The sequence below is a fragment of the Mesitornis unicolor genome, unplaced genomic scaffold (assembly GCF_000695765.1).
Source record: "Mesitornis unicolor isolate BGI_N332 unplaced genomic scaffold, ASM69576v1 scaffold24863, whole genome shotgun sequence".
Lineage (NCBI taxonomy): Eukaryota > Metazoa > Chordata > Aves > Mesitornithiformes > Mesitornithidae > Mesitornis > Mesitornis unicolor.
In genome coordinates, this window is record NW_010172961.1 from 55,543 (window position 1) to 69,675 (window position 14,133).

Here is a 14,133-nt window from a genome sequence, read left to right on the forward strand (position 1 = left end):
CCTACAAAACTCACCTACAGTTTGTTATAATTAATAGCAGTTGGAAGCTGGTGCTTGGTATGACACTGTGGAATCATTTACAAAGCAACACAGAACATGAAAAGAGCAACAGGTATACCCTAAGGTCATCTAAAATTACTGAAAAAAAAGTATTTAAGTATAAGGAGGTAATAAAAATACTGTAACTAAGTCCCATGAGTGTCGTTCACTTATTACAATACCCTTTTTCAAAGTCTTTAATGGGTAAGCACTTGGTTATGAAAATGCTTGAACTAAACTTCAGATTTTGCAGCAGATTCAGTACAGAATTATGAGGAGGAAATGCTGTTAATTCTCAGTCTTCATGTCTCTCTGATGTAAATCAAAAGTAAAGTCTGGAAAAGTAGATCTCCTCCATTCTGTTAGCATAGTGAAAAAACATCTGAAGGGCAAAACAGACAGCTACTCTTAATAACAAAACCTCTTTTTGTACTCTAGGCACAACAAGCAAGATATTTTTACTTATTTACATAATGTACTCTATCAGTGAAATATATTAAAAAGCACTTTGTGGCATGCTCTACTTTTTACTCAGAACATAACTCTTAGGTTAATTGTTTAGAGATCACTTCCATGGCATTTTTTTTTTTTTTACAGCATTCTGTTAGATGGGTATTTTCTGTTCTTGCTCATTAAATTAGATAATTCCCCCAAGTTAAGAAAGGCTGCTGTTCTGCTGTTAAAATAATTATTTGCTATTAAAGCAATTATTTCAATAGCAAAGGAGACACTCAATTTGACAGGGTTTTTTTTTTAATGCCATGGAAAAAGGTGTCTCATTCTCCCACCACAAAGCTCACAAAGGGTAACCAAGGTGGTCATTATACAGTGCAACTAGAAGAGTTTCTAGAAGGGCTACAAATACACAATCTTTAATTATATTTGCTTTCAATAGCATTGGGGACGCAGGTGTAAATTCCCATTCCCACACCCTGCACGTGCATGGGAAGTCTAAAAATACCTGCCTACAACTTAAGTTCTTCAGCATCAAGAAAAGGATAAGACACTACTTCACTTTTGAAATTTAGCCTTTAGATACAAGGGAAAGAAGAAAAAAACCACAGCTGAATGGAGTATTTAATAAATGTTACTTTCACATAGCTTTGACTCATTTTCTGCTGTTATTGGAACATGCTTAAAATGAAATTCTTCTTTAAATTAAAACTGGATTTTGTAATTCAGTTTAAGTATAATTTCTAGCATCATTCTTTAAAAGGAAAGCCTGTTATCCCAGTACTAAGATAAGCAGCATATCAGTGAATATTACCCAAAAAATCATGGCAATCTGTTTATTACAAGAAATGTTCATTATGGAAAAAAATAACTGGAAAATAGCCTACTATTGCTGGCTCACAGTTCACTATTAGTTGTTCTGACCTGAGGAGAACAACCTTGTTTTGTACTTGTTTTGAACTTGATTTGACCCCAGAATTTTGACTGAGGCTTCTTCCATTTGCAGATATAAATTGCACCCATAAGTTATTTTCTAGACCTTATTAGAGAAATTTTCAAGTCAGACATACAGATTTGAGACTACTTATTTGGTTTGACAAAATTCTTGAAGTGTAAAAGCAGATCAACCATCATATTGATTATTTCTCTTAAGTATTTTCAAATAGCGTTAAGTCCAGTTCTATTTAAGTATAAAGAACACAGGGAAACTTTTTATTTTAAATAAAAAAAAATGATATGAAAACAAGTTCATTACCACAGGGGGAATTTAATGGTTACTGATTGCCTGAGCTATCCTCAAGCAATGCTTCTGAATTCATGTTTTCTCTGCAATCCGTGCTTTAACCTAGTAGAACTACATTGTTCTTTGTATTTATCCACATATGTATTTAACTAATCAAAGTGTCTAAAGACAACAATCTTTATATTGGATTCATGGATATGTGGAATTACAGGACAATAGAAGTCAGGCTGACTTGAAAGAGCTCATTCAGACAGCTAGTACAAGTCATTACACTTTTGGTGTTTGTGACCTATATTATCATGCAGAACAAAAATATTTATAATTTAGTTCTGGCCTCATTATTACAAGCGTATATTTCTATTCAACAGACTCAGTCTGCAAGAAGCCTGAAATACTAGCTGGGAATCTGACTTTCATTAAAATACCGATTCCTTTCCCATAATATGATTTTTTTTAAACATATGGTACTATCGTGCTTATTAAGATAACTAGAGGAGAGGAACAATGAAAGAAAGGCATACAGCTGCAAAACTAACAGTTGCTGCTGTTCAGTAGATGAACTGTTTAGCAAGTTCAAATGCATGAGCCTAGACAGTAAAGAATCAGGTCCCAGTATCCCCCCTGGATAATGGGAAGGTCAAAATGAAAGTGGGAGGAGAGGAGGAATACAAAGGTGTATCATGTATATTGATAAAAACTAAGAAAGGAAAATAAAGCCACAGCTGAAGAAGTAAGCAACAAGATTGGACCATCTTAAAAACCCTTCCAATGAAGTGTGCATTTTAAGGCTTTTAAAGTTGTATTAAAACTTGGCTCATTCAGGATGACCATGGTATGTAACTAATATTTACAGTATTCTATTACTAACGTCTGTGTTAGCATGTAGCTGTTAGTCTATCAAAAGCAGAGACATTAATCCTAAAGGTCACTATCAGTAACATTTTCAGATCAATCTTCTAGAGAGCTTGATGAACAGCAAGAATTGTGGGTCTCCCTCCCCATGTCCCCCATTTCTACTTCTCTCTTAAAGGATTATAGGAAACACTTATTGGTAGTAAACAGTAGTGGATATGACAAACTGCTTCCCTGGACTACGTTGTATTAACAGATACAGTAGCTTTCTTCTCCCTCACCCTTCCCTTAAAGCTTAGGGCAGAGAAGCAGCTCTGGACATACTCTTCTCATTACAGAAAAATAAAAACAAAAAAATGGAAATAAAATTTTACAGTTCAAGATCTTACCTCTACAGTTAAGTACTAATATAAATTCTGACAGCTTCAAAATACATACAAAATTCCTAGCTAGTAACTTCTAGCTTTTCGTCTGTATTTCGGATAGCCATCTCATTATTTGCCCTTTACAGCTTTCTGATTCAGAAAATTATCTTCCATGAAATCAAACATTTCAGAAACAGATGTTGTACTGCAAACTTGTCCCAAGTACTGTCTGGATGGTTGCAGGCACCCAGGAGCACCAAGTCATTTGTTTTTACCATCTGTTCTATTTCCCAAAGCAATAACTTGTATCTTTTCTTCTTGATTAGGTGGTCTACTCTAGAGCAAACTCTAAATTTAAAATATGCTTGATTTTCCCCTGCCTAAGTTTTTTTTTAAAAAAATGTAGAATTTGAACTTCTACTCTTACTGTATATACAGTCTTATTTTTAGAAAGTACTTACACATTTCTGCTACGTCTACATATCATTTGTGAAAAGTAACCCATTCTGACACTCTAGTCAACACATCTATCCTACTACATAAGATATTTTACAAGGCAAATATGCTTTAACAGAATTAATTCTAAGTGACTTACTATAACATGTTTTGAAAAAACCTTCTGAAATGAAGCTTCCCTTCCCTCTCCTCTGCTTGACATTCTCTTTTGAATTTTGACTCCTGGACAGTCAAGATAAAGATACAAAAGTTCTCTCTCATTTTTAGTAGCATTTAATAACTTGATCATTTTCCCCTTCTCCTCAGCCTCCCTTCTGAAGTACAGTGTTGCACTCTTCTTCCAGAACCCTGCTTTTAAGTGTATAAAGTAACCATTCACCCAGTTGATTGAATTCCCTGATCCTCAAACGCACATGCGTTTGTTAGAGGCAGCATTTTCTGAATCACCTCTCCCCATCATTTTCTAATGTAAAACTGACTGACTTTATATTCTCCCGAGGATTTAGCAGACTTTTTTGTATTAGTCCTTTGGTTTGTTGAGTAGTTCCCACTCCAGAGAAGGACGGCTCATTTACATTTGCATTCCAGCCACCAAAATACAAATAATTTCTACTGCTTTGTCTGTAAATTACCACTTGGGGTTCAGAACTGAGGTGCAATGATTTATAAAGCACTTCATATTAAACCCTGAGCTGACTACAAAGAATCTCAACATCTTGTCCACTCAGTACAAACCTTTACTTTCTTTTTTTGTTTCTGCTGTATTTTTTTCTCCTAATCACCAGCTTCCCATGTTATTTTCATATTCTGTATATTATCAAGTCTTATCACTAAGTCTTCAAACAGCAGACACTTTTATACACATTCATCCTTCAGAAACTTAATTTTCAAGCACTCTTCATAGCACTAGTAGCATTTCTCCAGTACTAACAAGGTTAGTCCTTTCAGTTTCATTTAACTACCCCATGTAGTTCCGTAAGCAGTCATGTTTCAGACTTGAACAGATAGAGTCCTTGTACCTAGAAACACAGGGATAGGCATCATCCTTCTTACATTCCACAGAGGAAACTGATGCACTCTGGACACTACAGATAACCCACTTCTTTTGACAGACCTATTGCTAAGCATTTAAAAACTAAAAAGTGAACAGCTTAAGAAGTTTTGAGGGTCTTGTAAGAAATCTCTCCATTCTTGTTCTGAAATTGTCATTGATCAATTCAGTAGGTTGACTTCTACAACAATAAACTGCCCTTTAGATAAACAACAATTACGACAACTGTATGTACAAAAATAATGCAAATAACACTTACCATAACATGATGCAATCCATAGTACATCAAAATGTCTGCTAAGGTAAAAATGTTTCCTGCAAGGTAGACTTTATCTTCAAGGTGTACATTAAGATCCTAGAAAAGAAAGTCATTATACTGCTATAGTATTTACTTTGTAAGGCAAAATATTAAGGCAATTGTTAAAAATAATAGAAAACTTCCTCTGGAGACCATGCATACAAAAAAAATTGCCAGCTTTAATTTATCCCAACTCAAAGGAAAGAAAAACAATAACAGAAGAAAAAAATCTAAAAAGTGCCAAGTTAATAAACTAAAATACTGTTCTTTGACAGCCAGAATTCAATAAAATTTAAATACTGATCTCTAACCAAAGTGCTAGCCAGCTTGCTGCTGGCATACAGTTTTTTGTAACTCTCACTTACTGTCCCACTTATATGCAATCATTTTTTGGTAAATATAGCTGTGAGTTATTTTACATATTAAGATGACTCCACAGAAATACTTTCAAATCTGTCTTTTCTTGGCTTCAAATTATTATATTATTCTATTTCAAATACTGAAAAAGCTGGAGTTGTATTTTTATTAGCGCATATGACTCAGAAGCGCCACCGTGATACATTTAACATTTGGTAAGTGGAAAATGCAGTCCTATGACCAAAGGAGAGCATATTGCTCTTCCAGCAGCAGCTTCTCCGGTCCTCCAGGACTCACTCCACGCAGCTGGTCAGCAAGGTTCTAGAACTGCAAATCTGCAAGAACCAAGTAAACACAAAGGGACAGCAGGATGGGAGACAAATAACATGTTTCAAGCTCAGTGCTGAAAACTTGATGCCTGTCAGCTAGTATCATTTGACACTGGCTTTTATTAATGTTGAAATCACTGCCAGCAATTCTTAGTGACTGATACTGTCAATTCAGTTGCAATCTAAGTCCACACGAAGAGATCACAGCTTCAGCATTCTGAGATCAACTTTCTCAACAATTCTGTATTGGAGGTTATAAGGGTGGGTAGTAGAAAGTCTCCATTTAAGTTCAGTGAGTAAATATTTCAAATCTGTACTACTGAAAGACCCTTTTTCATGGCTTTTTGTATGCAGTTATTCTCTGCTGGAAAACAGGAGGCTGACAGACTCATCATTGCACAAGTGCATCACTTCAGAGAACACAGGCATCACACAGCAGCTCTACCTCTTTACCTGTTCCTCCTTTTCTTGACATCTTATCTACTTCTCATCTAGTTAATGCACCTTTCTGTCCCCTACTTCACTCTAAAGAAGAAAATGTAACAACAAACAAAATTAGCTAGTTTAACCCTGATCCTAGCATAAGCAAGCTTTAGTTTTATAATATTCCTTTCAGAAATGTAGGAAAAGTGTTTCCCAGTTTTTCCTTGGATTGGAAACTCTCCTTCTCCCAGTTAGTATTTCTCTGCTGGTTGAAAAAAAACCCAAAATTTGTAGGAAATGCACTCCTTTTTCGTCACAGATCTCTTGACAGTTTTCTTAGGCCATCTCCCCATGTCACCCTGGAAATAGAGGTAAGCAGCTTAAACAATTAGCATTGTACAAAACATCCCTAAAATAGCTTCAGTCTCCATTACACCATGTTCCATTTTAAGGCAACCTTTTATTTTAACAAGACGTTCAGGGCAAGGAAAAGAGGTTAATAATTAATGAACAATTTAAAAATTACAGTTAGCCTTCAGCATATTGCACCTTTTGTGGTTCTAGAATTTTACTGATAGAGATATCCGATGGTGCATATATTAAAAAAAAAACCAACACTGAACTAAACTGCAGAGACTTTAAGACGTCTGACCTTGCATTTGAATTTGACAAGTTCAACTCCATTATGCCACCTTATTGCTTCTTTAATAACCTCTTCATGACAGGACTAGTGTACTTCTGTAATATTTAAACATCCTTATGTCTGCTTTGATTTATTTTATTAAAGCAAATCAGGGAAAATATTAACCCCTACATAGTGAAAATTCTGTAAGGTCATCTGCCCCTGGCTATATAGCTTCTTTTCTTTAGACTGGTTTACTACTTAGCTCATGTTAGTTAGCTCTCAAATTACTTTAAACATGAAACTACAGTTTTGCAGAATTTCATACACACAACACAAAGGCAAATGCAATGTTAAGAAAAACCTTGAGGAAAGAAAAATATCTACAGATCTGTTTACTAAAGAAATCATAAACTTGTCTATTCTGACACATTCTCTGACCAGCATTTTTCATTTTGATTTATCAGAAATTTAACACGCATTATGAGAAGTAATACCACTGAAGTTATATCCCCATCTTCTACTCCCTTTCTCCTTAGTCTAGGCTATGAAATCAGGATTTTGTAAATTAAAAAGCTCATTATCTCTGAAGGTACAATCAACACAGTTATTTCCCTGCTGAAAATTTCGTATTTCTTCAAAGAAGTTATGGCATGCTAATTCTTTGTTTTATAAATCTTCAAGTGGTAGGCTGATTTCTATGCAGAAATATTGTTTGCAAAGTTGTTCAGGATGGGTTAATATCATACAAATAAACTGTTCTTTGAATATACTGTGCATGTACAGCCAAACTATCCATCAACAAAAAAAATCCTAAAACTTGAAAGGCAAGGTAAGCCACCACAGTGTGAACAATTATTTAATCTGGTTCATCAAATTTTAGTTAACAGAGCAAACAGAATTTGACAAAGATAGTTTAGTCTTGGATAAATTAGCATTAGTTTACAATTCTGTTTTTGAACATGTACTTTCCTCTCATAAAATATAGAGGATATTCTGATTTTATTCTGTAAGTCAAGCTAATTCAGAAACACCACATTAGAATTTTTTTTCATGGGCACTAGGCACATTTAGTTAATCCTGCCTCGTGAGTTATGCTTCCCATAGATGATTATATTATTGGCTAATAGCCAACTGTGTTAAAGTTCCTGAAAGTCAGGTTTTCTTAAATGACTACAGTATTAAACTGAAATAGAGCTCCTGTCCTGGAGAGATTAAGGAAAATATGAGTATAAAATCGTATTTGAATTTCTATTCCATCAAGGAAATTCAGATCTGTTAGCTGTCACTTGTATTATTATCTTTCATATACTGAACATCACTGCTTAAATTGATTCTGTATATACAATCCCAGTATTAAATGACTTAAACAGCCTTGGAAGTTGCTTGTAACTACATGAACCTACTGTTGCAATCCCTCAGGAAACCCTATCTCAAACTTCAGATGGGTATTTAAGGTATAACTGCAGTTTGATGCACTAATATGCATAGAACAACTGCAGCAATTCAAATTCCATTTTTCGGTATGGGGGAGAAAAAGCAATGAAAAGAAGAAATGTTGCATTATTTATGGACTAACTGATGGATTTCCATTGCTTATTCTATGGAAAAAAATCCAATTTACAACCCGTATCTGCAGTGACAGCTCAACCCCACCGTGTCGCTTACTACCATTTCAGCATGCAACATAATGGTCTGTAATCCAGTTCATCCAATTAAGGCAACTGAATCCCTTCCACAGTCACTGCAAGTCGAGACAGCAGCTCAGGTAATTAACAGTTGCTTCTTACAACAACTTACACTGGATCTAATCATACATCATAAGCTTACACTGGATCTAATTATACTCCGCTTTTGTTTAGAATATCTTGTCCACACCACCACATTGCTGGTGTATGTATTTCCCTTACACAAAGCAGCACATCCTTTCAGTCAGTAATATTCTAGAGGTCATTTATGCCCTAAATGCCTTTCTATCACGCCATGCAAAGAAAGAGCTGTCACTCTTAAATGCCCCAGGCAAGACTCTGACAATGCAGAACCCAAGAAAAGGATTCTGCAGCCATATTCAAGAAAAGTACAATTTCACTGTTGGGGCACACCAGTATTTTTCACTCAAATGCAAGACTTTTCTGTCTAACTGGCAAACTGTGAGCTAAGCCCAGTCTGGAAGAATATTATATTCAACATACTGAGTTTCCTGTAAAAGACAAGAGAAAAATAATCAATAAGTGGTGTTCAAATAATCAAAATTCTGTCTTTTACACCTATAAGCACATTAAAATACCCTGGTTCTAACAGAGAAGGCAGAGACGTCAACATGGAAAGCTGAAGTTTAAAAGAAACTTTGCTGGACAAACCTGTCAAAGTGGGTAGGCACCCCATTTAGAAATTCGCCAAAGAACTGCAGATTAACAGCATGGACAGAGCATGGAGTAACCTGCTTACATATTTGTGGAAACAGTTTTTCAAACAAGCAAATTAAATAAGAATTAAACCACTCTTATTCAGATTCTAATTGGATTCCATGATTACAGCCAAATAGCATAGGAAATCAGGACAAAAGTGAAATAATGGAACATTTTTTTGTATGAGACACTGATAGTAGCACACAAAATTCTTGGTTACAGTTATCCCTCAGAGACTCCAGACTTCTATATTTCTGTGAAAGCTCTTCTACGAATTCAAGTAGAAGCTCCCAGTTATTCCAAACATGCCTCTGAAGGTGGGCTCTGAAGGTAGGGAAACAACCCTCAAGTTTTGAATACCTAAAATTGACCAAGTAGAGACATTCAAATCTCCTGAATATAATAAGCAGACATTTGGTGTCACAAAAGTTTCTCAATTCTTTCCCAGAAGAGCAGGAAAAAAAAAATCAATACAACCACTCAGTATTTTTTTTTCCTATGCAACTTAATTTACCACTGGCCAAACAATAAAGTGGCAAAGAAAAATACTTTGATTCCACAGACGAGAAAGTTAACATAATGCATTGGACATTATGTTACCACCCCTACTGACAGTCATAATTCCTACATACCTACTGAAGAACAGCCCAAAGGTACTGGTCCCATTTATTTTGTCCAGTACAGGAGCTCAAATCAAAGTTAGACAAAACTGAAAGAGCACTTTCATTGCCCACTTCTGAACACTATGACATTTGCACTGAATGAATATAAAAAAACCTGGTTGAGATGGTCTGACTGCTTCATTATTGTTTTCATGCCAAGTAACAGTTCAAGTCAACGTGTCAGTAAGAACAATTTAAGAACATATTCTCCTAAGGCCAAGAGAAACCCCTTCCTGTTCAGATTAACAGACCTTAAACCAATTATTTACTGATGTCTTCCAGAAACTGTCACCTCAGTTAAGGGTTAAATAGAGGCAGCCTAAAGTTTATAGCAAAAGTGACTGAACTGTTTTCAGTGCAGCTTATTATAAATTGTGGCTCTAGGCTGCAACTGTCCCAAGACTGCCATTGTATATTCCAGACACGTTGTAAAACTACAGTCTCAGACTTGCTTCCCTACTTTAGTTTCTATTTTTTTCACCCATACTCCCTTTTGGCATAGTATACTTTAATGGTAGGCTGCTGCTTCTTCTGATTAATCATGGTGGCAAGAGAACAAATTAAAAAAAAATCTTAATTGCTATAATATGAAATTATTAGTGCTGGAACAATTCCAGAGCAGCTCTCTGTCAAAATAAATTCTGTCCAATCAACACTTAAGAAAAATAATCCATGGGAAAAATTTTAAGTATTTTGTAATAGCTATTACCACTTTAAGGCAGATATTCTCCCACAAGTGACACTGACTGTTTCTCAGTAAGAAAATTTTTTGTTTGGAAACACTTAATTTACCTACATATTCATATTTCAGTGCACTGTCTTTTCGACACTACCAGTGCTGCTAAGGCTAAAACTGAAGAGATACCAGCTACATCTGGTTTTAATAATCAAATGCAGTTCTGCAAATATTGCTTTTTCAGCACATACACACGAGTATAATCACTTAAGTCATCTAGAGCAGATGTATTTTGTGAATAAGACAGAAAACTTGTTTCTGGTTTTCATGCAATTGAAGGGCAAGAAAGGTAGAAGTTATTTATTCTAATATGGTCTTCTCACAATTTGGGTGAGAACAAAAGGCATCATAAATTTGTTTGAAAAACAACTTCAGTTCTTTATGTAATATCTGTCATAAAGTTGGAGGTTTCTTTAATAATTCACTAGACAAAAGGAACCTGTGAAGGCCACCTAGACATACCACCTGTTCAAAGTAAAACTAAACCTGAAGTTAAATCCTGATTAGTCAATGACTCCTTCAGTCAAGTTCTGAAAATCCCAAAGGGTAGAGTTTTCATGCGGTATCTGTAGATTAACCGTAACTGTAGGATTTGACACATTTGCACATACAAAATAATACCAGAGCTGCTACAAAAAGAGAAGCAACATAAACAAATTCATGCTTAACTAATGGAAGGCACTCCATAGATACAGTGAGATCAAGATAATTCAGATTATCTGGGGTGTAACTGAGAGAAATGGTTCTTTAGGGCTTTCACCAAGTTGATCCTTGTAAAGCAGGCACGATATTCCAAAACCTCAAGATCAAGGAGGCTGTCAGTTTGAAAATGGCAAGAGATTACTAACAAGGTTTTGTTCTGTGCCATTTTAAGATTTTCGTTGATTTTAAGTAACAGTGTGTTAAGCTGAAGCAGTGTTTGAGTTATCTTTGGTTTCTGCAATAGTTCTGGGTGACTCAGACACCCCACACCTAACAAATCAGAAGTATAAACTGAGAATCTGCTAGCCTCAAGTAAAGTCAACTTTCCTAATACCCTGCAGCTCACTGTTATTTCTAAACCCAGACTCACTAGTAGCACTGAACTTTATGTACTTTCCATCTAAAAGATACTTCTAAAATTAGAAAAAAGAAACTTCAAAAATTGATAAAATTTCACTGCTGTTTCATACATGCTTAGTAAACAGAGCCCTGAGCACTTAACAGTGTAAAGCAAATTTTCTCTTCAAGCTCTGTTCCCAGAAGACTGCACAAACACTAATTACCAGTCACAAGGAATAAGGAGGAAAACTAAGTTTTGCTATCTACTCCCTGCCATCTGGCTGCTCAAATAACAGGGTGACCCTTGAGATTCTCTTTTCTGCTTCCACCTGTTTAAGTAAGCTTCAAGACTACAAGAACAGTTTAATACACTAGACAAAAAGTCTCCATACAAAGTAGCTCGATGTGAAGGGCAGTTCTGCAGAAGTTCCTTTATGATTTCACTTTTCACACAAAATTCTGTCCTTTCGGTATCGATACCAAATACTACAACATCAAGCATGGCCTGCATTCCATAACTGCCAAATCAATAAAAGCAGCACTTAAAACTATTATCCTGTAATCCTATATTACAACACAACTTGACTATAACCGAGGTTTTATGAAGACAGTAAGAAACTGTTGTCTTACATGGCTAATAACAGACTAGACAACTGAACAATCTCTAAACTATCTAGAATGCTCTAGGTGGTTTACAGCATTACGACCATGAAACACTGCCAGAGCTCTGCTTCATATATTTTACAGTTCAAGCTGTTCTCCCTCTGGTTTCAGGTTGTTGGGGTATTTCTGTCAACAGAAGTGAAAAGCAGCAACCAGAATAAAAGGCAGTACTTAAAGATAATGCCAAGTCTTCAGCATTTTCTGTTTGATTAATTGGTTGTTCATGCACACATTAGCACTGTAATCTCCTTCAAGGTCTAGTCACCCCAAAATTCAGTTGCAAAGTAATAAAATCCCCCTTACCTTCAGAATTACTCTAGTATCTTCTTTACTAGAGCCTCCATTTACTCGAGTTACTCTATATTCCAACCACTGCTGAACAACAGCTTTCTCTTCTGCAGTCCTTCCAAGCAGTTGGTCTTTCTTAGCCTGTTTAACTAGGTGAGCAGCTATGGTCATTAATCCTGTCAGACCAGGACCATTGTTTGTCTGAAGAATTGGAACCTAGAAGAGGAAACAAAAGTGTACCACTAAACAACTCATTCAAAAAGCAGTCTCTAGAAGAATAGCCATTGTTTTTTTTATAGCCCTTCAAAAGGATCTTTAAAGCAATATATCAAAATTCAGAAGTATAGATACTAAAGTTAGTAACATCAAAACACTCCACATATGTTTTCTTTTTACTCCTTGGGGTGGTTTATTTTCAGTTTTTATAGAAGAAAAGTATTTAATACATGCAACATGGACAAACGAAGACACCATTAGCTCCATAATTAATCAGATTCTGCCAATAGCAGCACGAAGTAGTATTGCTTGTTCTAACACTGTCAGAAATCTTGTTAATTAACTTATAACTCATTTTCAAATTCAGGACTTTGACTTAAGATTATAAAGTCAGTAACATCCGATTTCTTTCTGAGCAGACTGCAGTAACCACTTACTGAAATGTTTACTCATACTTACTGTTCTACTGCCAAATGCCCTGACAGAAGTTAGTTCACTCCTATCAGAGAGGGACAACACAATACACCTCTAGTTTTAACCATGTCTTTGTTAGTGGCATTACCACACATTAAACTGTGGGAAAGGAAACTGAGCCCCTAAGAGTAAGAAAATAAATGAACGAATTGAAAAATCACAGCAACAGACTAAAGCCCATTCAGTAACTTATGATATCAAATGACAGAAGAAAAACTGATCAAAATACAATACTTTTTTGAAAGTATCTGACCATATAGATGAGCCTTTCTTCAGATTTCATTAACAAAGGTGTAAATTGAAAGCGTAATACTAATTTGTATTAATTCACAAATAAATGTCATTGATTATTGTTTAAATTTTTCCATTGAACAGGCAGTCAGAAAAACTAAGGACAGATCTAGTTACTTGATTTTTCAGACTTACGCTTTACAATAATAGCATTAAAGTACCAGATGGGTTATTAAATAATCAAGGAAGCTTATGCAACCAAAGAATGTGTATGTTGTTATTCAGGACTCTAATAATAAGTAGTAAATAAAGTCAAGAAAAATAAAATCATACAAAAAACCCCACAATAGAGCCACACAGCTTCTTTTATCTGTTGTCCTTCTCTGAGAAAATCACATAAAGACCCTCACACCTTTGTGACATCCTCAGCCCCAGATTACATTTTATAATGCACAAAAATGAAACCTTCACGTGCCTCTTGAACCATAGAGCCTAGCGTTTTCATATGAACTTCAAAACGTCAAGATATCTACTTTAAAAAAACTAAAATATTTAAATGCAACAGCTCCTCACTACAGACGCATTCCCAATATTATCAGTGTATCTTTTCCACATGACTTAACCACGCAAGCAGGAAGAGAGTGGTGTAAGAGCAAGCACGCTTTAAGCCGACATCCATCAGGGACATAACCCTTCCGCAGGCAGAAGGAATAGGTTTCCAGAACCGTCGAGTCAGTAGTCAGGCCCTTAAAGCCACAAGTACGAGGGATGGGGAGCGGGGGGTGAAGGAAGGGGCTACGGGCGAAACCTCTGGCCCCTCCCGTTGCACTAATGGGGTAGCGGTGGGTGAACGAAACAACTGGGCAGGGGCCGGGCCGGAGCGGCGAGGTACGAAGCCAACGGGGAAAGGGAGCAGCGGACACCCG

The 14,133-nt window shown here is 35.9% G+C and overlaps 1 protein-coding gene across 1 annotated transcript in view; it reads right to left on the reverse strand.

Moving 5' to 3' along the window:
* Positions 1 to 14,133, reverse strand: part of EEF1E1 (eukaryotic translation elongation factor 1 epsilon 1) — a 16,759-nt gene that overhangs the window by 2,488 nt on the left and 138 nt on the right. Inside the window, exons 2-3 of the mRNA XM_010180572.1 lie at positions 12,302 to 12,502; positions 4,719 to 4,814 (exon numbers count right to left, since the gene is read on the reverse strand). Of these exons, the coding sequence (XP_010178874.1) occupies positions 4,719 to 4,814; positions 12,302 to 12,502 (297 nt within the window). The remainder of the gene's footprint in view (positions 1 to 4,718; positions 4,815 to 12,301; positions 12,503 to 14,133) is intronic.